Source organism: Prionailurus viverrinus, chromosome A2, assembly GCF_022837055.1.
Source record: "Prionailurus viverrinus isolate Anna chromosome A2, UM_Priviv_1.0, whole genome shotgun sequence".
Lineage (NCBI taxonomy): Eukaryota > Metazoa > Chordata > Mammalia > Carnivora > Felidae > Prionailurus > Prionailurus viverrinus.
The window spans coordinates 32,785,182-32,808,701 of NC_062562.1; the positions used below are offsets into that span (position 1 = coordinate 32,785,182).

The 23,520-nt window shown below is 44.3% G+C and overlaps 1 protein-coding gene across 10 annotated transcripts in view; it reads right to left on the reverse strand.

The window, feature by feature from the left end:
• Positions 1–9,291, reverse strand: part of MAGI1 (membrane associated guanylate kinase, WW and PDZ domain containing 1) — a 639,927-nt gene extending 630,636 nt beyond the window's left edge. For all 10 annotated transcript variants that reach the window (XM_047848921.1, XM_047848916.1, XM_047848920.1 and 7 more), the window contains exon 1: positions 8,965–9,291. In XM_047848921.1, the coding sequence (XP_047704877.1) occupies positions 8,965–9,277 (313 nt within the window). In that variant the 5' untranslated portion in view covers positions 9,278–9,291. The remainder of the gene's footprint in view (positions 1–8,964) is intronic.
• Between the last annotated feature and the right edge of the window lie 14,229 nt (positions 9,292–23,520).

The following is a 23,520-nucleotide window of genomic DNA, read 5'->3' on the forward strand; positions in this document are numbered from 1 at the left end:
ATTGGTGTCCTGTTACCACTGTATCTAGCAATAATTCTGAAACGTGGCTTATAACCAGCGCATAATTGCGTTGTAGTTGCACCATCACACCACCGTCCATAAAGAGGGCTTCAAGTCTTGTCTCACGATAGGCTGAAAGATTGGCCTTATTGTGGAAAACATAACTGTGCCCCATTAAAGAGCACACAAAGGCCTCGGATGGCCATAATGGTGGGGCTGACACCTTAGCAGGGAGAAAGTAATTCTCCCATGTACTTCTTTCTCTTGACAATGGAGGTGGTAACACATAGCTAACCGTGCCGGGAAGAACCTCTCACAGTCCATTTGAGGATGAGAGAGTTTGCAAAGTTCCCAGACATACTCAATATGGTGCTGCCAGAAACCCTTGACACGAAGACCAACTGAAAATGGTCATCAATGCCATCTTCAAGAATGTTCCTGGTGGCACCTGGGTGGCTTGGTTAAGTATCCAACTCGTGATTTCAACTCAGGTCATGATCTCACAGCTCAGGAGACAGAGCCTCGCATTGGGCACTGTGCTGACAGCATGGAGCCTGCTTGGGATTCTCTCCCTCTCTCTCTGCCCGTCCCCTGCTTGTGCACATGCACTCTCTCTCTCAAAAAATAAGTAGATAGATGATAGATAGGTAGATGCATAGATAGACAGAGAGATAAAAATGTTAAAAAAAGAATCCTGGATCAATCATCTAAGCTCTACTTGGCCACATCCGCAGCCTACAAATGACAAACCTTGATCAAGGTTGATGCGACCCATCACAAATTACCCACATGGTCAGAGACTATCAAATATGGGAATTTTCAGAGGCAGCCGAGCTCAGGAGAGATTGATTCTAGTTCTCAATTTGCCAGTGGATGTTCAACAAATACTTGAGCACCTACTACGTACCAGGCACTATTTTCGGTACTAGGAATATAGCAGTGAACAAATCGAGAACATCCCTGCCCTCTGAGAACTTCTATTCTAGGAGAGACAAAATCAGGATTTACTTATCTTGAAATGATCTATGTAAAATGGAGTGGAATAAAGCAGAAAAAGGTTATGGGGAGTGACAAGTAGCATGGAGTTAAGGCTTTCAATAATGTGGGCAAAGGAGGTGTCACTGAGAAGGTGATATGTGGTAAAAACTTGAAATTCATGAGGGAGCAAGCCTTCTAGATGTCAAGGTGGGGACTAGGAGGCCATGGATGGGGAGAGACAAGAAATGGCATAGGCCAGATCACGGGGGACCTTGTGAGTCACTGTGAGGACGTCGGTTTTCACTCTGAGATAAGGATGACAGAAATGATTATAAGTAATGGATTACTCTGTTCTTCAATTACTTAGCCATAAAAAGAGAAGATGATTATTTAATCATAAAATGTTCAAATTCCATCTCCTAATGTTGCTACATGCCTTCAGAAAGGTTAGCATCCAGAACACGATGGACTCAACACAGGACACTTGATGATAAACCAGACATCAATATGATAGGCGTGTCCTTGATATCACGGGGGTTTGTTTGTGGAAACACCAAAACAAATTCACAAGAAATACGGTATCAATGCAGACATCCATAGGGGTGCAGTATAGCAAAGCTCCAGTGTTTACGAGGGATTTTTCAAGGTTATTGATCTCACACAGAAGCTGCATAAAGATAGGTGAAAATGCCATAACCCACTTTTTTAGGATGTGAATGTCAGCCCTTAACCAATTTGACAGCCTTTATTCTCAGTGTATACAAAAATCAGTATATCCTGTTACACATATATACAAACTCAAGGAAGGGACCACTAACATCAGAGACCGGTGTTTTGCATTAAATAACCATCGTTTATAAAGCAACATCCTTCATGTAAACCCTTGTGGTAAGGAGATGTCAGAATGTTTTCTCTTATAAACCACTTAATTCCCCTTGGTGGATATCATCAATTCTGCCATCTGAAACCAGCTGGGTAATGAATGCCAACAAATGCAGTGAGCCAACTGTATGCCATTGCCTCATAAGGTCAAGTTAATCTATTTTTAAATAATATAGCCATTGGCAAAGGATGGCCACTGGAAACAATGGACAAGTTGGGTCGCCTGTCCTTGCATTATTTTTTCATAAAAGCTGTGGAATGTTCCACAGTGTAACCTAAAAATATCCTTCAGAGAGTGGTCTTTTAGCACGGAGAATAAAAAGATTGATTTTGAAAGTTTAAGTTAAAAAAAAAAAAGACATATCAACACAAAGCACAATTTAAGAGCAAGAGAGGACAAAAATCAGACTGTTTTCTGCAGCAATGATCTGATTTGCTGTTGGCTGGAAAAATTGTACACAGGGACAATGCAACAAGAAAACAGAGGTAAGGTGTCATTCTTATGGATGCTGACACACAGCAGATCCCACATCAACAGAAAACTGAAAAGCCCCCCATCATCCTGTCTGCTCAGTATCTGAAATTTCACTTCTTAAACTCCAGTGAAAGTCAATAGGCAGGAACACTTCAGGGTAATTCATTAATTAAACTTGTGGGTCAATACAAATTATGAGACACAGGGAATCAGCTGATTGGAAGATCTGGTAATGGGAAAAAAAAAAGTATCAGGGTCTTAAATCAGAAGAAATAAAAGATGAATAGAGAATAAAAGGGGAAAGATGTAGACGGCCTAGTCTACATAAAAGACCACCTAGTCTTGCCATACAAATAACAAGCAACAAAGGAAAATCCATTCATGCGTCCAACAAATTTTAGTGAGCACCTAGGATTTGCCCAGGTACTATTTTAGGCCCTGAGAAACAGCAGGGTGAACAAGTGAGGCAACCGTGTTTTACATCCTAGGGGGAGGCGAGGCAGACAATAAAAAAGACACAAGGGGAGTCTGGCTGGCTCAGCTGGTAATATCTGTGACTCTTGATCTCGGGATCAGGAGCTCAACCAACCGCCTGCTGGGCACAGAGATCACTTTAACATAAATAAAAATGTTAACAAAAGAAGAAACAGAAGATGATGCGAACCTGTGACAAGGCCATGAAGTCACAAAACAGGATGAGGGGATGGCATGAGACTCCAGAGCCATCTTATACAGGGTCAGTGATGTGCTAGGACCAGCTCACACCGACCCTGGAGAACCAATTACATGCATCTCTTCCGAACTCAGGCCACAGATCTGGGGCTTGTCTCCACGGCAGCCAGTTATGAAACATTTAGCAGCACACGACCTGACACAAAGGAAAAGAATCAATCTTGTGACCATCTGGGGGGAAGAGAAAGCAAACCCAGGGACCCTGGAGCAGAATTCACGGGACACGAAGACAGGCAGGCCACTGTCTCAAAATGAGAATCATTCCGTTACCGAGCTGTTGTAGTATATCCCAATTGGTCAAAATAAACACACAACATCAAAACAAAACACAAAAAGGCACAAAGAACTATTTTCAATTGCATGTGGTCATAATTCCCTCATGACAGTGAGGGAAAGGGGCCGGTGGCGGTGGTGTGGTTTTTAAGTTGTGTCTTATTTATTGTCTCCATTCTGTCTAAATTGTGGACAGTTTCAGCTTCTGGGTAATTTGCAAAGCCACAAACTTCACCTACGAAAATATGTAAGCATGACCTATAATGTGACCAGTTTGGGAAACTACAATCACACCATTTTCAACTTTTGGAGTCTGGGTTATTCATGGGATTGCAGCATTTTATGAGTGCAAAGGACATCCACGGCGCACCCGTTTATTTTGGGCACAAAAGAAATGAAGAGGGGCACCTGGGTGGCTCAGTCCGTTAAGCACCTGACTCTTGGTTTCAGCCCAGGTCATGACCTCATGGTTTGTGAGTTCCAGCCCCACATCGGGCTCCGCACTCACAGGGCTCCACAATGACAGTGCAGAGCCTGCTTGGGATTCTTTCTCTCTCCCTCTCTTTCTGCTCCTCTCTCTCTCTCTCAAAATAAACAGACTTACAAAAAAAAAAAAAAGGAAAAGAAAAAATGAAGAAACTTACACCCAAAGAAGGTGATTTGCCAGGCTGGCAGAGCCTGTTCTGGGAGCCCAGGACACCTGTGTCCTACACCATATGCTCAGGGTTAGTCTGTACCTTAGGGCATTGAGTCTCAAAAGTGAGCCTCAGAATCACCTGAGGGCTTGTTAACAACTGCCCCGTTGGCCCCGCCTCCTGAGGTTCAGAATCAGTAGGAAATTAGCACATCTAACCAGTTCCCAAGTGAGGCCACGGCCACTGGTCTGGAGGCCCTACTGGCCCACCGATGGAGCAGTTAGAAGCATGGGCTTTTGGAATCCAACACGGCTGAGTTCCAGCTCTACTTCGGCTACTTGTATGACCTTCGGAAAGGCTACCCAAACTCTGGACCTCAGTTTCTGACATCTGATTCCAGCTGTGAGGAATAAAAGACAAAATGTCCACAGAGTACTAGCTTAGCCAAGGACCCGGCACATTCTAAAGCAAGCGCTTAGCTTGTATCCGATAGCAAAGTATCCTTAATTACCTTATTTTCTTTTTCCACATACACTAGAATTCAAAAGACAGGGATGATTAAAGACTGGCAAAAATGTGGAGCGACTGGAATATTTCTGGCATCTCAATTCATAATAGCCAAAAGGGATCAATAGCCCAAATGTTTACTGACAAGCAAAAATATTTTAAAAACTGGTATGTACAGGAACTCCTGGGTGGCTCAGTGAGTTAAGTGTCCGACTCTTCATTTCAGCTCAGGTCATGATTTCACACTTTGTGGGTTCAAGCCCCGTGTCAGGCTCCCACAATGAAAGTGCAGAGCCCTGGGGCGCCTGAGTGGCGCAGTCGGTTAAGCGTCCGACTTCAGCCAGGTCACGATCTTGCGGTCCGTGAGTTCGAGCCCCGCGTCGGGCTCTGGGCTGATGGCTCGGAGCCTGGAGCCTGTTTCCGATTCTGTGTCTCCCTCTCTCTCTGCCCCTCCCCCGTTCATGTTCTGTCTCTCTCTGTCCCAAAAATAAATAAACGTAGAAAAAGAAAGTGCAGAGCCTGCTTGAGATTATATATACACACACACACACACACACACATACATATATATGTATATGCATATATATATGTGTGTGTGTATATGTGTGTGTGTATATATATATATATATATATATATATATATGTATGAAAAAAAACCCTGGTATATACACATACCTACAATGGAATACTACTCAACAATAAAAAAGAACAATGAGGGGCACTGGACTGGCTCAGTCAGTAGAACATTTAACTCTTGATCTGTGGTTGTGGGTTCAAGCCCCGTGTCAGGCTCCCACACTGAAGTGCAGAGCCTGCTTGAGATTATATATATATATATATATATATATATACACACACACACACACACACACACACACACACACATACATATATATGTATATGCATATATATGTGTGTGTGTGTGTGTATATGTGTGTGTATATATATATATATATATATGTATGAAAAAAAACCCTGGTATATACACATACCTACAATGGAATACTACTCAACAATAAAAAAGAACAATGAGGGGCACTGGACTGGCTCAGTCAGTAGAACATTTAACTCTTGATCTGGGGTTGTGAGTTCAAGCCCCACATTAGGTGGAGAGATTACTTAAAATCTTTAAAAAGAGGAAGAAGGAGGAGGAGGAGGAAAAGAAGAATGATACACACAATATGAAATCTCCAAAATATTTTGTTCAGCAAAAAAAAAAAAGCCCAACACCAAAGAGTCTGTAGATCTTTAGTTCATTGATAGGAACTTCAATAATAATAATAAAAAAAAAACTTATCCATGGTAAAAGAAATAGGACAGCCTTTGCCTCTGGAGGAAGTGTGGGGAATGGACTGGAAAGGGGCAAGAGGGAAATTTGTGAGGTAATGGGAATATTCTAGATCTTGATTTGAGTGAACATAAAATAAACATATACATTTGTCAAAACTCACCAAACTACATAGTGAAGATCTGTGCATTTCACTACAGATGAACATAATATATACTTACAAAGCATAACAAGTATATACATGCTATATTATAGATACAAAATAACACACTGTATATAACATAGACAGGTATCCATACATTTTTTTTAAGCACCTTATAACAAAAGACTGTCTCCTCCATCTAAAATGAACCAAGTCCAAGCTGGTAGACCCATGGAGCTTGGTTCCTTCAAAATTCAGTCCTGCTTCATATAATACCATTTGCTACAGACTATTTTAGTCTGTGCATCTTTCCAGGGAGCTGCCATGAAATAGAAACAGAATTTTCTCCCACAGGAAGACCGTGACATTTCCATACAGATGGCACCCAAAGTGCCCTGTGTCCCTGGGAGTGGCTAGCTCAGGGTGTGGAAAAAAGTAACATTTTCCTTTACCACGTACCAAGGATGAGCCTACCTAATATGATTCAAACACAGTAATGAAGACATAGTAAGAGCAATTCTGTCGCAGAATTTAAATCATATTCTCGCCATGAAGGGGAACAGAAGATTAGTGAAATGCTCTCCAGTGCCATGTTTCTGTAATGAAGATGTTGAAAGAACTGTACCCACGTAATTATTACATAAAATAGCTTTCACACTGCAATGGATTCCATCCACATCTTAATGCTATCTTGAGTAGAACAAGTAGATTTACACACACACACACACACACACACACACACACACACACACACACACCTGCTATGAACAGTACTGTGCAGCACATAGAATGGTTCTAGATGAAGGGAGATAACATTTGGTGACAGAACAGTTTCCTTTCAATCCAGAGGTGTCTGATTTCAAACACACTTGATTATCTGACCAATCCTTCCTTAGTTCCATGGTGAGACAGCCTGGCATTATGTCTCTTGATCTTTGATGACTGGTGGACAGAGGGTCAGCCACATGCATCATCTTGCACATTAAAAACAAGGCCCCACATAGGACCCACTAGGCAGATAATAGATGGGTAGGTACCCCTGCCTTTCCTCCAACCCTTTCTCCAAAATGCTGACACCTGTAGCTGTTCCCACCAACTGCTTTGACACAGTGTTTTCTCTATAGTTCTATCAAGTCCTAACAATCCAGGTACAGGCATTAAGTTCATAATCCAGGTTCCTAGCGCTAAAAGCTAGACTGAGAAATAACTGGTCAAAGTGAATTAAACATAATATATCTTCTTTATTGGGCACTTACTATGTGCCAGGCACTGCTCTGCACACTTTCCACTTACCATCTTATGTAATACCCAAACAAACGCCAGTTTACAGATGAGGACACACTCTCAGGGGAAGGAGGTGTTAGACCTCAAGCAAAGCCTGGGGAGATGCACAATGAATAAGGCACAGTCTCTCCCCAGTAAGCTTGCCACCTAGTATGGAAATGAGGAGGGGCCTAACTCATAGATCAGAGTAAGTAAAAAACTACAAAGTACACATTTAGGGGAGTCCAAAGGAAGAAGGGTTTGTTCAGCTTGGCAGGACGCTGGAGGGCTTCTTGGAGGAGGTGTCCAAGTGGAAGATGAAGACATAAATGGAGGGAGCTTTCTATAAATGTCAGTCCATCGCTCCCCAAACTACCAAAAGGCCTGACAATTCCTTCTGTCCCCCTCCTCTGTTTCATCTGGAACGGGCCTGCTTCCAAGGATCTGCTCAGCTCAGCCCAGCCCAGCCTTCCTTTCCTTTAACACATTCCTCCAGCTGCCACGTGCCCTTCCAGGCCCGCAGCACATATGGGAACTTTTCACCACGCTCAACTTTGCCACCTCCTCTGGTGCTTTCATGCGGGAGAACCTATGTCATGGCACTCGGTGGTGCAAGAGATACTTTAAGGGAATCAATTCCTTCTCGGTTGGACTGATGCAAGGATAACCCCTTGCCAGCACTAAACTCAGGCAGGAGGGATTCCCCACCACTAGCAACCATCAAAAAAGTTGGCTTCTGAGAGAGGAATCTGCCTTCATTCCCTCCCCAGAAAACAAGCCCCCCAGTCCAGGAGGGTCATATCCACCCCCACCCCACCCCCCCATCCCCCGCCCCGGCCCCACCTCTTTCTCCTAGTGCTAAAGGCTTGCATTCACTGAAACCCTCACTTCTGGTATCTGTGTGACCTTGGGCAAATAACTTATGCAATATCAGTCCCAGTTTCCTTATCTGTAACATGGGGTTTATAAAAACAACCCGATCACAGAATTGTCAGTCAGAGCAAAATAGCCCAAGGAAAGCATTCAACACAGAGCCTGGCACGTAGTAAGCTAACAGTGAATAGTAGCCACCATTATCATCATCAACAAAGATGATGGTGGTGGCGGAGAAGGCAGCATAAACTTGGGCCAGATTCGCCCAGACAGAAATACTCCTTCTTCTCCCCCCCCCCCCACCCCCCACGCCTGGGGCTGGGCCACACGGTGGAGACACATGCGTCATCCAGCTCTGGGGTGAATGCAGGATCTTCAGGAGGCGGGCATAGGAACCGCAGGGCGGTCACGCCCCAGCCCACCTGGAGGGATGCCCTGGGGAAGATTTCCCGACGGAGGTGGTCAGTAACCACAGACCCCTCTTCTCGTTCGTACCCATTCTCCGGGTCTGGCAACAGATAAGTAGCAAAAAAACGCAGCGGCAGCGCCTGCTGCATCACTCCTCCGAGAAGCCTGGAGACCGTCCACTTTGCCCCTGACTCGGTTTCCCAAGCCTCCTCGCGCAGACAAGCCGCGCTGTACTCGGTGGCTGAGATAACAGGTTGGCAAACCGGGCCTGGGAAAAGTCTCTCCGCTGCCCGGAGGAAACCCAGCCCCCTCTTTCCAACGCAGGTGGGCAAACAATCCACAACCTCTCAACAACTTTGCTCATTTCACCACGACAGGGCGCACGACCCCAACTTCCCCTCCAAGCTGCGCTCGGAGGAGGAACGCGGGAAATCGAGATGCGGCGGGGGGCTCTCCGCAGGCCGCTCCCCGTTTTGCGGGCGCCTCCGGGAGGCGCGTCCCGTCTTACCTTGTCTGACGGCTTTGAAGGTGACGGCCTCCTTGCAGCTGTCGATGACTCCCAGCACGTCATAGCGAGGCAAGCCGGACACCCGGATCCCCTGCACCTCCAGAAGCAGCTCCCCCTCGCCCAGCCAAGGGCCCTCGCCGCCGCCGGGAAGCCCCGCCGCCTCGGCCGCGGCCACCGCTCCGACATACGGAAACTCCCCGTTCTCCGCGCCCCCCAGCACCGTCACCCCCAGCTCGCCCTGGGGTCCCCGTCTCACGGTGCATTCGTGAACCTTGCTAGTCCAGTGGTTCTTCTTCTGGATCACTCTCGACATGATGGGCTGTTACACCCCTCCTCCCCCCCACAAAAAAATAATAAATGAGAGACAGGTGCCCCCCACAGCACAAGCCCCCAGGCCCCCCCGCTGGTTCATGGGAGGGACATCTCCCCCCAAATAACGCAACGGGAGGGAGAAACTTGGCAGCCTCGCTCCCCTGCACACACTCGCTCACTCAAGCCATCATAAAACAAACTTTCTGGTCTTCCCCGCGAGCCCTGCACAGGCGCCCGCGAGCTTTGTTTGCATTCCGGTGCTTCTCGGTCCACGTTCCGGCGCCCGACCGTTCTCTCCGGGACCAGAGTCCACTCTGCGCCGCTCGGGTTATTTTTTTTCCTTCCTTCCTTCCTTTCTTGCCTCTTAGAAACGCGGTGTCTTCTCTTTTCCTCCCGCCTGGCTCGCCTTCCCTCGCTGGCGGGCTGTTCCTGAGGGTGAGGGAAGCCCTTCCAGACAGTTGCTGGGAGCCCTGTAGACGCGGTAGCCGAGCGGGGGTTGGGGGGGGACAGGAGGGAAGTGCCTGCGGCCCCTTTAAGCAGATACAAAGGCTCGGCTTGTTTTGTTACAGTTCATTCTATTCCGCGCCGCCGAGCGCAGCGGCCGGCGAGAGGAGACGCGCGCGCATGCGCCCCGCGGCCGCCTGCCGGCCGGCCCGCCCCACCTCTCCTTCCCGAAGGGAGAGATTCCAGTGTGCTTCCCGTTGGGTCCTAAAACCGATCTTGCAGACGGCAACTCACCCCCCTCCACGCACCCTTCTTATTCCTCCTTTCCTTGCCTTGCCCTAGAGTCAGCCAATCACTTGGGGCTAGGGGGACGCGCACGTGTTTTACTCCGACTGTTTGCAACTTTTCAAGTACGGGCAACCTGGCTTTGGCATTTTAAACCCATTTCAAACAGGTGGGGGTTGGGGAGGCTCACACACTCACCCTCGCGCTCACACTCACGCACACACGCACGCACTCACGCCTGCCTAAGCCTCCTCGCCGCCCTCGGCCAGTGGCTGGCCACGCTGTCGGTCACCCTGCCGGGCTCGTCCACCCCCGCCCCTCCCCCCCCCCCCACCGCCCCGAGGCAGTTCAGTACCCCAGAGCCCGACGAGACCCGGAGTCGCGCGTCTGCTCCCTGCCTGCCTGCGCCCGCCGGTTCGGGTCCTGGAGCTGGGACTGCCAGTGTCTCTGCGGCCCTGGGTCCCCTGGCCGCCCACCTAGGATCCCTGTGAACTTTAGGATCCCCTTAAACTTTGGAGCCAACTTTTTAAGCCACGGGGAAAACTATAGGCAAGGGAATGGAGCCAACTGGCTGGAGGGGCTTCAGGTCTTCAACCTGAAAGGGGTCTAGCTTTTTAACTGCCTTTTCAGCAAAGACTTCTGGAGCCAGTCATCTGTTCCAGGCTCAGGTTCCTGGCTGAGCCGAGAATCCTTCGGACCCGCCCTGGGGCCAGGAGATTAGGATCACCCCTGGATCTGCGATCTGCACCCGCGCCCAGACGCCTGCGGGGGCGGGGGCTGCACAGCCATCTCTCGGAATTCACAACCTGGGGATCGGTGCCGCCCTGGGGTGGGGACAGAGCGAGTGCCTTGCCTCCGCTAGGTTTCGGAATGATCTCGGAGGCTGCAGACAGAATACCCTGCACCGGGAACGCTGCCCTCCCCAAATACCGTCGTCCCCCCCCCCCCCCCCCGAGAGTCTCCCAAGCCATCTCTTTTCCTTGCTGATTTAGGACATACATGTTCGTCTTTGGTCACAGAAGAGATACCAAGTGTTAAACAAGGGAGAGGAGTAGATGGGACACAGAAAGGCTGGGATGCCGCAGTGGTTGGGGTTGAGAACCAGACTATGGTGTTTAGATTCCCACCCATCCAATCTCTGTGTGACTTTGAGCAAGCTCCCTGACCCCTCAGAGCCTTCATTTCTCCCCTGTCACGTAAGTATAACAATAACTTACAAGGTTCTTGGGAGTATTACATGAGAGAACACTTGTTAAGTGCCTAGCTTGTAAACTGAATACTTGTAAAGAGGCTTATAATAAAAACTTATATTAGTAGTAGTTGTATTTGGAAAAACAATTAGGAAATCATTTGGGGTCTCCAGTTAGATGTTGATGATAATTCCTTCTCTTTCCTCTAAAGCTTAAGATATATGGGCACACATTTAAATATTTTTAAAGTAGTTTGTAGAGTGCTATTCTAAGCTAATAAAAATAAGAGAAGAATGTTGATGCTTCTTTCCTGAGACATCCAGAACTGAAAATCCCATTGGCTAGCATTTGTGAAAGAGGGAAGCAGCCAATTTTTCTTGGCTCTTCTTGGTGAGGGAAACTTCATCTCCAGCCTCTTTTCAAAGAAGCCATCCGTTTGTCTTAAACTTAACGGGATCAAAATGAGTGGGAGCTTCAAAACTTTATTCCCAAGCCCAAACACAGATCCAGCCAATCAGAATCTCAGAGGATGAGCCGTGTCCTCTGAACTTGTAAGGTTAAGTGGTGTTGGTATACAACCCTGAGGGCCACAGGTGCAGCACCTTGATTTCCTGAGCATTTTTTACAGCACAGAACCTTTTGGAGAACAAACCTAAGGTCCACATCTTCCTCTAGAGTGTAAGCTCCAGGAGGACAGGGAACTTCGGCAGTTTGGTTTACTGATCTGTCCCAGAACAATGCCTTGTAGTTCCCAATGCCTTCGGTTCCCAGAACAATGCCTTGTACCTAATTAATGCTCAAGTATTTGTTGAATGAATCTCCCCACAAAAACGCACATTTTTGCATACCACCAGAAAGTGGAGTCACAGATGCCCCTACAAATCACTAGTAAGCCGGACCTTGTGTGTTTCCCCTGTTCCCCTCTCCATCTTCTAGTAGTCTGCTTGCTTGCTAAGAATTTCCCCACCTGCCTAGTTCCCTACCACCCCATGCAACTCTCACTGGCATCTGGAGCAGTCTACAGGAAGGGTGTCCTGCAGGTCCTGTCCCTGCAGTGGTACCGTCTTCCCTCTCGAGGATTCCAGGTGTCCCTGCAGTTGAGAAGGAAAAGGACTGGAAATTTGGCACAATTCAGATTTCAGATGTGGGATACCCCCAGGAAAAGAAGGGATACCTGAGGCTACAGAGGGCAGAATGGAGAGAGGTAGAGAGAGACACATTATAAATCCAGCAGCATAAAAGAAATAATTCAAACCTCCAAAGCAGCTAAAACCACCAGTTTCCAGGTACTAAGTTTCTGATGTTCCCAAGCTTTATGTGCCTCCTCTGACCCTATCTACTCTGTTACACCCAGTCCAGTTCCTGTGTCCCTGTGCGGAAGTAAATTCGGGGCAGAAATCATATCTATCCTATCCAAACTTTTGAGTCCTCAGCACCTAAATCCATGCCTTGCTTGAATTGTGTACCATACCTACTTGCTGAATGAGTACATGAATGCATGGATAAAGTGTGACATTAAACTGGGGTACCTGCCTGGCTCAGTCAGTAGAGCATGTGACTCTTGATCTCAGGGTTGTGAGGTCAAGCCCCACACTGGTGTAGAGATTACTAAAAAAAAAAAAAAAAAAAAAAAATTTGAGACATTAAACTGTATGTGATTTCTAACACAAAACCCATTTAGATTTGGTGGCTAGAATGAAGGTATTTATAGATCGTTTTCTTGAAAGAACTCAAAGTTATCTCATCTTGAGGTAGATTTTTCTTGGATAGATGTAAAGTGAGAGCCTAGTGTTTTGGCTTCTTTCGTTTATGCTATGGACTTTGACTTTGGCAATACATTCCAATGGAGAAAATAAGACCACAAAATATCTAACTTTTAGCCTTACTAAATGTGCCAGGATCATTATGTGCATCACTTTATTTAATCATCATAACAATGGTGTGAGGCAGGTATGACTTTGATTTTACAAGAGTGAGCTCGATTTCACAATTGAGGAACATGACCTTGATTTTACATGAATGACCTTGATTTTCAAGTGAGGAACGTGAAGCAAGTAAAGAAACTTGCTCCCAAGCATGGCAGTGACAAAGCTAGGATAGATATGAACCCAGAGGCGTGACCCAAAGTCCATGCTCAGAACCACGGCGCTGTGAGAATGTAGGATGTGGATGTGGTCATCTGCCACTTAGCCTATTCGGATAATAGCATTTTGGGGGTTCCTCAATCTGTCACAAAGTGTGTGCACGCTAATTAGGTCACCCTGCTCTCTCTTCCCTTTAATCTGATGGAATACAGTGTTCCTCTTTGGAATCCAATCTCCTGTCCCCCCCATCCATTGACTCAACGTGACTACCGTACTGGAATGTACAGAGGAGTAATTAGCAAGCATTTCTAAATTGTTTGGAGGTCTGTGGGCTGTGGTACAGGTGATGTGCCAAACACACTTTTACTGTTATTGCATAAGCGTTTCAACAATGAACTGTTAATAAACACGGTAGATTCAGATGAGAAGTAAACTGTAACACAATAAACTCTACCCAAATTAAGGTCTTATTTTCATATAACCAATTCCACTAAAGGGAAGAGAACAAAAAAATCCCACAAATATAAAATGTGCATTTCTTTTCTCTCTCCCAAATGCATTTCTTCCCAAAGTTTCCCGGTTGTGATTACAGAAATGTATCACTGCGGTCTAAAGTGGCATTTCACGGGGCGCCTGGGTGGCTCTGTCGGTGGAGTGTCCGACTTCGGCTCAGGTCACGATCTCACAGTCCGTGAGTTCGAGCCCCGCATCGGGCTCTGGGCTGATGGCTCAGAGCCTGGAGCCTGCTTCCCATTCTGCGTCTCCCTCTCTCTCTGACCCTCCCCGTTCATGCTCTGTCTCTCTCTGTCTCAAAAATAAATAAACGTTAAAAAAATTTTTAAAATAAAGTGGCATTTCACTTCATTTTTCTGAAAACGTGAGGAGAGAAAATGAGTTGGTCAGCTGTGTGGCAGAGGAAGACATATAAATTGATTACCTTTTAATTCCTGGAGAACGCCTTCAAAGCGCATAAATTATAGGTATCAGGATAAATACTCTGTATTTAATAAGGTAACTGACTCCATACAGGTGATTTGGAGCAGAAGACCAGCAGAGGAGATTGAAGCCTTTAGTTGAGAAAGAAGGAAAATGTCCACGAGGGCCATTCTCCTAGTCATCCATGGGAGGCACTTTTATGATTTACTTGATAACTTGTTCTTTCTTAAACAGGGAGGCAGATGGGGGGTTTTCTCTAACCACAGTATCCCTCCCTTCAGTACTTCTAGATAGGCAAGTATAAATAAAAAGTTAATTCTTAGGGTGTCTTTCAAAACATCACAAGTGAGCTATTCTTTTATTTATTTTTTTTTTAATTTTTTTTTCAACGTTTATTTATTTTTGGGACAGAGAGAGACAGAGCATGAACGGGGGAGGGGCAGAGAGAGAGGGAGACACAGAATCGGAAACAGGCTCCAGGCTCCGAGCCATCAGCCCAGAGCCTGACGCGGGGCTCGAACTCACGGACCGCGAGATCGTGACCTGGCTGAAGTCGGACGCTTAACCGACTGTGCCACCCAGGCGCCCCGTGAGCTATTCTTTTAATACCCAGAAGAGTAACTCCAGGAAAAGGGTTTAATCCTGGATAATGTTGTGGTTCACTTCCATGTGAAAAATAAATATTGATAACTGCAGGATTTGAAACTTGATTTTGGGTTTGAGGAACCAAGAGAAACTCAAGAATTTATCATGGGAATCTCTCCTACAATTTGGCGAATGGTTCAGCTATATAAAACACTAAATATCATCCTGGATAATTCCACTGGAAATACACCTGATGATATTGTTAATTTCCTTGAGAATAGGATATTTGCATTCTTTGATAACATTTTATCTCTTTTCCATTTCCCATCAACTCTGAAAATACACTCATTTGAATATGGTAGATGCTTAAAAAATACAGGATTTTATTATTGAAGTTGTTCATGCTCTGTATTACTTCTTTGTTTTATTTTTTTTAATGTTTATTTATTTTTGAGAGAGAGAGAGAGAGAGAGAGAGAGAGAGAGAGAGAGAGAGAGAGCGTGCAGAGAGAGAAGGAGACACAGAACCTAAAGCAGGCTCCAGGCTCTGAGCTGTCAGCACAGAGACGTCTCAGGACTCGAACTCACAAACCGAAAGATCATGACCTGAGCAGAAGCTGGACGCTTAACCGACTGAGCCACCCAGGTGCCCCTCCTTCTTTCTTTTAGATCATTAACAATTTACTGCACTGAAACAGAACTAAATGAGAGAAGAGGAAAATATACTTTGAAGCCAAGGGTGGGATGCCCAAATTTTTAAAAATACCCTAGTAATACTCATTTTGGCAGAATAATTTTAAAAAATAGATAATAAAAAGGCAGCATTAAATTATTTAAAATTCCATTATCAAGAGATAACTTTTTACATTTGAGTGTATGTTCTCCTGGACTTTGGCCAATACAAACACACACACAAACACACACATATAGAGTCTACCCTCTTTAAAGTTCTTTCTGTGTCCATTTGGGAGTTATAGTTAATTTATGGAATAAAATAATACTTTTAGTGCTTTTTCACTTGCTAACATTCTATCAATTTCCTATTTGTAAACATAAACCTATATTTATTTATCACTTTCAGTAGCTCAACAATATTTTATTTCTTCAACAATGTTGAATCTTTCAATGTTCCAAGAGGTATCTAACCGATGCCCTGTTAATGATCCTTTAAGATTCTGAATGGGGCTAAACTAATCATTTGTATTAGGATGTTTTGGTTGCCAGTGACAGAAACCCAGCTGAACTAGCTTAAGCAAAAAAGTAAATGGGGGCACCTGGGTCGCTCAGTTGGTTGAGTGTCTGACTCTTGATTTCACCTCAGGTCATGACCTTGGGTTTTGTGAGATCAAGCCCTGCATCAGGCTCTGTGCTGACAGCAAGGAGTCTGCTTGGGATTCTCTCTCTCTCTCTCTCTCTCTCTCTCTCTCTCTCTCTCTCTGCCCCTCCTCTGTTCATGTTCTCTCTCTCTCTCAAAATAAATTTTGAAACTTAAAAAAAAAAAGGAAATGGATTAGCCCATATAACTGGAAAGGCAGAGGTGAAACGAATTTTCAGCACAGCTAGATGAAGAGGCTCAAAGCAAGGCTCTTGGATTTCTCCTTCTCTGTCTCTTGGCTTTGCTTCCCCCTGTTGCCCTCGTCCTCTCCTACGACACACAGATTGGCCTTCTCCAGACAGCCAGGAAGCAGCTTACACCATCCAGGTTTAGCAATCCCAGAAGAAAGGAGATTTTTACTAACACATGGAAAAAGCAACCCAAGAAATTTCAATCTTTATGAAAGCTTTCAGTTTCAATTGTTCAGAGTAGAGGTAGAGTCTGCCTACCTTTCAGCGGCTTTGACAATAAACACAAGTGAGTCACAAACACCATTAGCTACCTGATGAAGACTGACAAGGTGCGTGTGAACTTGGGACTCAAGAAACCTCATGAAGGTGGATTCCTCTGCAGGCTCTTATCACGATCCCCTTTTCTACGGTGACCTCAGGGTTCCAAGAACTCAAATAGTTGTAGGAATTTGATTCCAACCAAAGCTGCCATGGTTGGCACACATTTGGGTAGTTTGAAGCTATCCTGAAGCTGGCAACAGTGCAGGGTTGAACCCTTTACAAAGGAAGTCAGTCAGATGTTAGACTTGTTTAATACAGATGGGTTGTTAAACTACCTAACATCAATTTCAAATGTTCTGAAATGAGTTTTTCTGGGGCAAAGCTGAAAAAGAGAATTAAATACTCCAAGATGTCCATGACAGTCGGTAGATTGTTTCCATTTGTTCATTCATTCAACAAATGTTGATTAAATCCTTATTTCATCAATCCTTCTAGGCACTGATGGTACAGAACTAAGTGACACACTGTTGTTGTTGTTGTTTTTCCTGGATGAACCTTGCCACCTAACTGGATAGTGGAACAAGAAAACAGACCCGAGGCACCCTCTGGCTCAGTAGGTAGATCGTGTACCTCTTGACCTCAGGGGTTGTGAGTTTAAGCCCCATGTCGGGCATAGAGTTTACTTAAAAAAAGAAAAAAGGAAGGAAGGAAGGAAGGAAGGAAGGAAGGAAGGAAAAAAATTAAAAAAAAAAACACACAGACCAGTTCAATAGTGTTTGGTAAATTGAGTGACAGGGAGCCCAGGGTGGTCCCGAAGGACATGTTAGAAGGGAGGATTGTAATTTGTAAACCTGGCTTCAGAAATTAAAGGTGCCATTGTTAGGAGAACTTGCCTCCTCCCCTTTAATTTATTTTAATGGTATTTTAAGAACTGAGAGACAAAGTCCAGTTTTATGATCACATTATGGTACTTGAAGACGTGTTTTATGGAGCCATTCATAGAGTTCTCAGATGGTTTCAGTCGCCCACAATGCGAATATATAGTTCCATAAAGCACAACTCTGTCTTGCCACAAAGCTGATCCAGCAAATGCTAGGTGGGGTTTTAGAAGATGACTCAGGATAATGAAGCAATCTGGAATCTGAACAACCTTGCTCCTTGAACTGTGCCATCTTTGGAAAATTGTTCCCCAGAAAATCTTGTAGCCAGATGAATGAGGACCCAAAAAATGTATTATTCGCTTTCCAAATTTAGCACATTCCTAGAATTTTAAACTCATTTTTATGGACTGTTGCCCAGGTGAGGGGAGCCTTAGCCAAACCCAGAGTGGTTATAAGCAACACTCTCCCCCCCCCCCCCCCGCCCCCTCCAAAGGGAGTCAGTGCCCAAATTTGGAGTCCATGTATCCAGAACATTCTTGGCTCTAACTGGCTGAGAAATTCAGCATGCCTGAGTTTGGTACCCCAAGGATTTTACATGCAGCAGGGAACTGCTGAATTAAGCTAAGTGTTGGAAGACACTGCAGTTTTAATTATTAAGTTAGCCCTCTGCTTTAGTGAATGCACAAGCTGGCATATGCTTGGGAATGTTTCTCCTTCCAAATTCACAGCATCTGCATTTTTCAGATGTTTGACCTTAATCTTGTGACCTTTCTTCCAGAATCCTGAGAGTTCTGGGAACACTCACAGCTGAGTGATGGGAGCAGAAACTAGACAGAAATTCTTTTTTTTTTCTTTTTTTTTTCTTTTCACTTACATCCTCCATTATCCTGTTCCACAGTAGACCCAACTTCCCCTTCTGTTATTAATTTTATTTTAACACATCATCTCGATCTGACTTTATTTTTTAATTGACACCACTGAAGCCCAAAACTATTAAAGCTATATGATCCACTTGCTAAGGCAAGTTGGCATTTATTTCCTAAAGCTGCTTTCCAGATAGCTGAGAACTTTCTCTAGGCTAGTGTTTCCAAACTTTTTTCAATGCTGTTCAGAATAATAAATGCATTTTGTTCCACTACCCAACACATGTACACATATATATGAGACAAAGTCTCATGAAAACATATTTATCCTTTCTGCATAGAATGCACTATGTCAGAGAATATGGCCCACAGCCAAATCTACTCCTTAACCTTTCTCTGTGTAACCAATGAGCTAAAAAAGGTTTTATATTTTTTAAATGATAGAGGGGCGCCCAGGTGGTTCAGTTGGTTAAGCGTCTGACTCTTGGTTTCAGCTCAGGTCACGATCTCACATTTCATGGGATCAAGCCCCATGTTGGGCTCGTCAGCCCAGAGCCTGGTTTGGGATTCTTTCTCTCTCCCTCTCTCTGTCCCTCCCCCCACTGGCACTGTCTCTCTCAAAATAAATAAACATTTAAAATGATGATTGAAAAACACATCAAAAGGAGAGTAACATTTATATTGAGACATATTTACAAAACGTTGTGTATGCCTCTAAATGTTTGCATTTATTATCTCATTAAATCTTTACACTCTTTGTCTTTCTCTTAATCAAATTCATGACCATAACAGAAGTGGTTAACATAATAGAAATTGGGTAACCATTCTTGAGTGTGCTGGGCATTTTGGTAAATACTTTAGATGATGCATTTATTTAATCCTCTCTACTCGATGAGGCAGGAGGCATTAGTGTTCCCACTTTACAGATGAAAAAACAGAGGCTTAACAAGGTTAGGTAACTTGCACAGGAACACACACCTAGGAAGTGTCAGTTGGGATTTGATCTTAGGCTTCTCTGCTTCCAGATCTGTGATTTTTACTGCCATTGGTGTTTGCAGCTTCTTGACCACAACTGGACACATAGCATGGGCCAGTGCATATTTGCAAAATGAATGAATACATGCATGAATGAAGGAAGGATACAGAGTACAATGATGGTCTCTTATGATTTTGACCAACTATGGGAACACAGACAAATTAGGTGATTGCTCTGTGCTTTCAAAAGCAAGCAAAGTAAATGTCTCATTTATTGAGTGCCCAAAACTGCATGTAAGTGCCTTCAATACTTTTTCTCATTTGACCCTCATAAGGACACAATGAGGCAGATGCTATCCCTATTTTACAGAAGAAGAGACTGAGGTTCAGAGAGGTTAAGTACCTTGCCTAGGATGACACAACTGATATTCAGACCTGGTATGAATAACATCATATTTTTTTAAGTGTATTTATTTACTCAGAGAGAGAGACGACACGAGCACAGTAGGGGCAAAGAGAGAAGGAGAGGGAGAATCCCAATCAGGCTCCACACTGTCAGCCCAGAGCCTATCACAGGGCTCCATCTTACGAACCGTGAGATCATGACCGAAGCCAAAATCGAGAGTCAGATGCTTAACCAAGTGAGTCACCCAGGCACCCCACTAACATCATATATTTAATCACTATGCCATGCACCTCCATTTATTAACTTCTTTTTTTTTTAATTTTTTTTAATGTTTATTTATTTTTGAGACAGAGAGAGACAGAGCATGAATGGGGGAGGGTCAGAGAGAGAGGGAGACACAGAATCGGAAGCAGGCTCCAGGCTCTGAGCTGTCAGCACAGAGCCCGACGTGGGGCTTGAACTCACGGACAGCGAGATCATGACCTGAGCCGAAGTCGGACGCTCAACCGACTGAGCCACCCAGGTGCCCCATATTAACTTCTTTTTTTAAAAAATCTATTTATTGGAGTACCTGGGTCACTCAGTTAAACCTCCAACTCTTGATTTTAGCTCAGGTCATGATGTCCAGTTATAAGATCGAGCTCCACTTCAAGCTGTACCCTGGGCATGAAGCCTGCTTGGGATTCTCTCTCTCCCTCTCTGCCCCTGCCTTGCTCCTGCACATACACTCTCTCTTTCAAAATAAATAAACAAACATTTTTTAAAAAAACCCTATTTCTCTATGAAGAAGTTCAAAACCTAAGGTGGAAGACGTAGATGAAGTATAGAAGTGTCTTGCAGTATATTTGGTATGAAGACTATCATTAACATGTTGTTGTCTAACCTTTGCCAATTTTCCGCAAATCTAAAACTATTCTAAATATTTTAATGTTTATTTATTTTTGAGAGAGACAGAGCATGAGCAGGGGAGGTGCCGAAAGAGAGGGAGACACAGAATCTGAAGCAGGCTCCAAGCTGTCAGCACAGAGCCCAACGCAGGGCTTGAACTCATGAACCGTGAGATCATGACCTGAGCCGATGTCAGATGCTCAGCCTACTGAGTCACCCAAGCACCCCTAAAACTAGTCTAAAATTAACAGTTTATTTAAAAAGACACTGAAGCACATGAGCAATGTTTAATTGGCCATTAGGCAAATGCAAACCAAAACCACAATAAGGAGCTACTCTACACCCACTAGGATGGGTATGATTTTTTTTGTAACGGAAAATAACAAATGGTGAAGATGTGCAGAAATTGAAGTGCTTACGCGTTGCTGGTCAGACTATGAATGGTGTAGACACTGTGCAAACCAGGTTAGCGGTCCCTCCATAAGCTAAACACAGAATGATATATGACCCAACAATCCCACTCCTGGGTTTGTGTACATAACCCAAAAGAACTGAAAATGAGTATAAACAAAAACTTGTACGTGAATATTCATAGCAACACTCACAATAGCCAAAGGTCAAAACAACCCAAATGTCCATCTACTGAGGGATGCAGAACGTAATATGGATATCCATACAGTGGAATATTATTCAGCTATAAAAAGAAACAAAGTACCGGTCCATGCCATGCCATGGAAGAAACTTGAAAACATGGTGTCAGATGAGAGAAGCCAAAGACAAAAGACCACATATTGTATGATTCCGTGTACATGGAGTGTCCAGAAGAGGCAAACCCATAGACAGAGGATATGAATTAGTGGTTATCAGGAGGCGAGGAGTTGAGGGGAGCGGGAGGAGAAGGGCTGTGTTGTGGTTATGGGATTTCCTTTGGGGGTGCTGAAAATGGTCTAGAGCTAAATAGTGGGGATAGTTGTACAACATTATGAATGTACTAAATGCCACTGAATTATATACTTTAGAAATATTAAAATGGTGGGGGCGCCTGGGTGGCTCAGTTGGTTGAACACCCAACTTCAGCTTGGGTCGTGGTCTCACAGTTCCTGGGTTCAAGCTTCATCTTCGGCTCTGTGCTGACGGCTTAGGGCCCGCTTCAGATTCTGTGTCTCCCTCTCTCTTGGCCCCTCCCCCACTCTCTCTCTCTCTCTCTCTCTCTCTCTGTCTCAAAAATAAACACTGAAGGGGCGCCTGGGTGGCTCAGTCAGTTAAGCGGCTGACTTAAGCTCAGGTCATGATCTCATGGTCCGTGAGTTCGAGCCCTGCGTCGGGCTCTGTGCTGACAGCTCAGAGCCTGGAGCCTGTTTCAGATTCTGTGTCTCCCTCTCTCTGACCCTCCCCCATTCATGCTCTGTCTCTCTCTGTCTCAAAAATGAATAAACATTAAAAAAATAAAAATAAAAAAAACACTGAAAAAAATTTTAATAAAAAATAAGTGAATAAATAAATAAATAAAATTATTGAAATGGTGAATTTTACCTAAGTTAAAAAAAAATACTCTGATAGCCTTACAAAGCTGTGATATACTAAAATTATATAGAATGTGCCAGAGTAGACAATATAATGTACAAAATAAAAAATGTAAATATTACATAAAAACCAGTGTTGAGTACAGCATCTTGCTGTGGAGCCTGGACTTTCATAACAGGCAACTGTAGAACCGAAGCCTTGTGCTGTCGCATAATGGTTAGAAATCCTTAGGCGTGTTTTATAAGCTGAGATTCACTGTCCTCATTCATAAACTGTGTATTATTACTGTTACTTATGGTGAAATGATTTTTATAGAAGTTGTCACTTAGCCTTAAATTGATGTTGATGATTAACATATACTTCCTTCACTTTTTCCTTTGTATTGGAACTGAGGGTTGCCCAAGTACCTAGTGATCATTATATTAAACGCAAAATGATTCGGTTGGGGGAGATAACAATCATATTTTTATATCCATAGGCAGCTTTCTACATTCTAGGATAAATGTCCTGTGAACAGGTCTTTAAAGTGGTTTCCAAAGGAGAATTAGCAATCCTCTATAACTATTATGTGGGATTATGTTGAAATTAGGCTAAATTGCTAGTACTAAAATTTCTAGGATGGTCCCAACCTATTATTAAGTAAGAATAACCATGTAATCTAGGAGTTGATAGAAAAGACTTTATTAATTAAAAAGATGTCTGCTTCTCTTTTCCTTCCCTTTTAAGGATAACTAAGCTGTCACTATGAATATCAAGACTGCTATTTCTTCTTATATTTGCATATGGCGTCCTCCCAGGTAATTTATGGAGCAAATCCTGACAAAGCTCCTGAAGTAAGCATATAACTCCTCTACTGTCATTAGTAACAGAAAGGCCAAAACATTTAACGAGGCAGAGGGAATTCATCTCTCCGACGGTTCAAACACAAGACTCTCTGCCTTTATACCATACCTAATTCTTCCACCCACACAACTCAGCCTTCCTACGTAAGACAGTGACACTTCCAGGGGCGCCTGAGTGGCTCAGTTGCTTAAAGCGTCTGACTTCGGCTCAGGTCATGATCTTGCGGTTCGTGAGTTCAAGCCGTGCGTCGGGCTCTGTGCTGACAGCTCAGAGCCTGGAGCCTGTTTCCGATTCTGTGTCTCCCTCTCTCTCTCTGACCCTCCCCCGTTCATGTTCTGTCTCTCTCTGTCTCAAAAATAAATAAACGTTTAAAAAAAATTTAAAAAAAAAAAAAAGACAGTGACACTTCTAGAACCCTGCCCTCTAGCCTCTGCTCCTTTTCCTCTCTGGCTCTCCAGGGAGTTGAGGAATGCTGGGAAATAGCCTCGGGGCTTGGCTTTCGGTTGGTCAACCC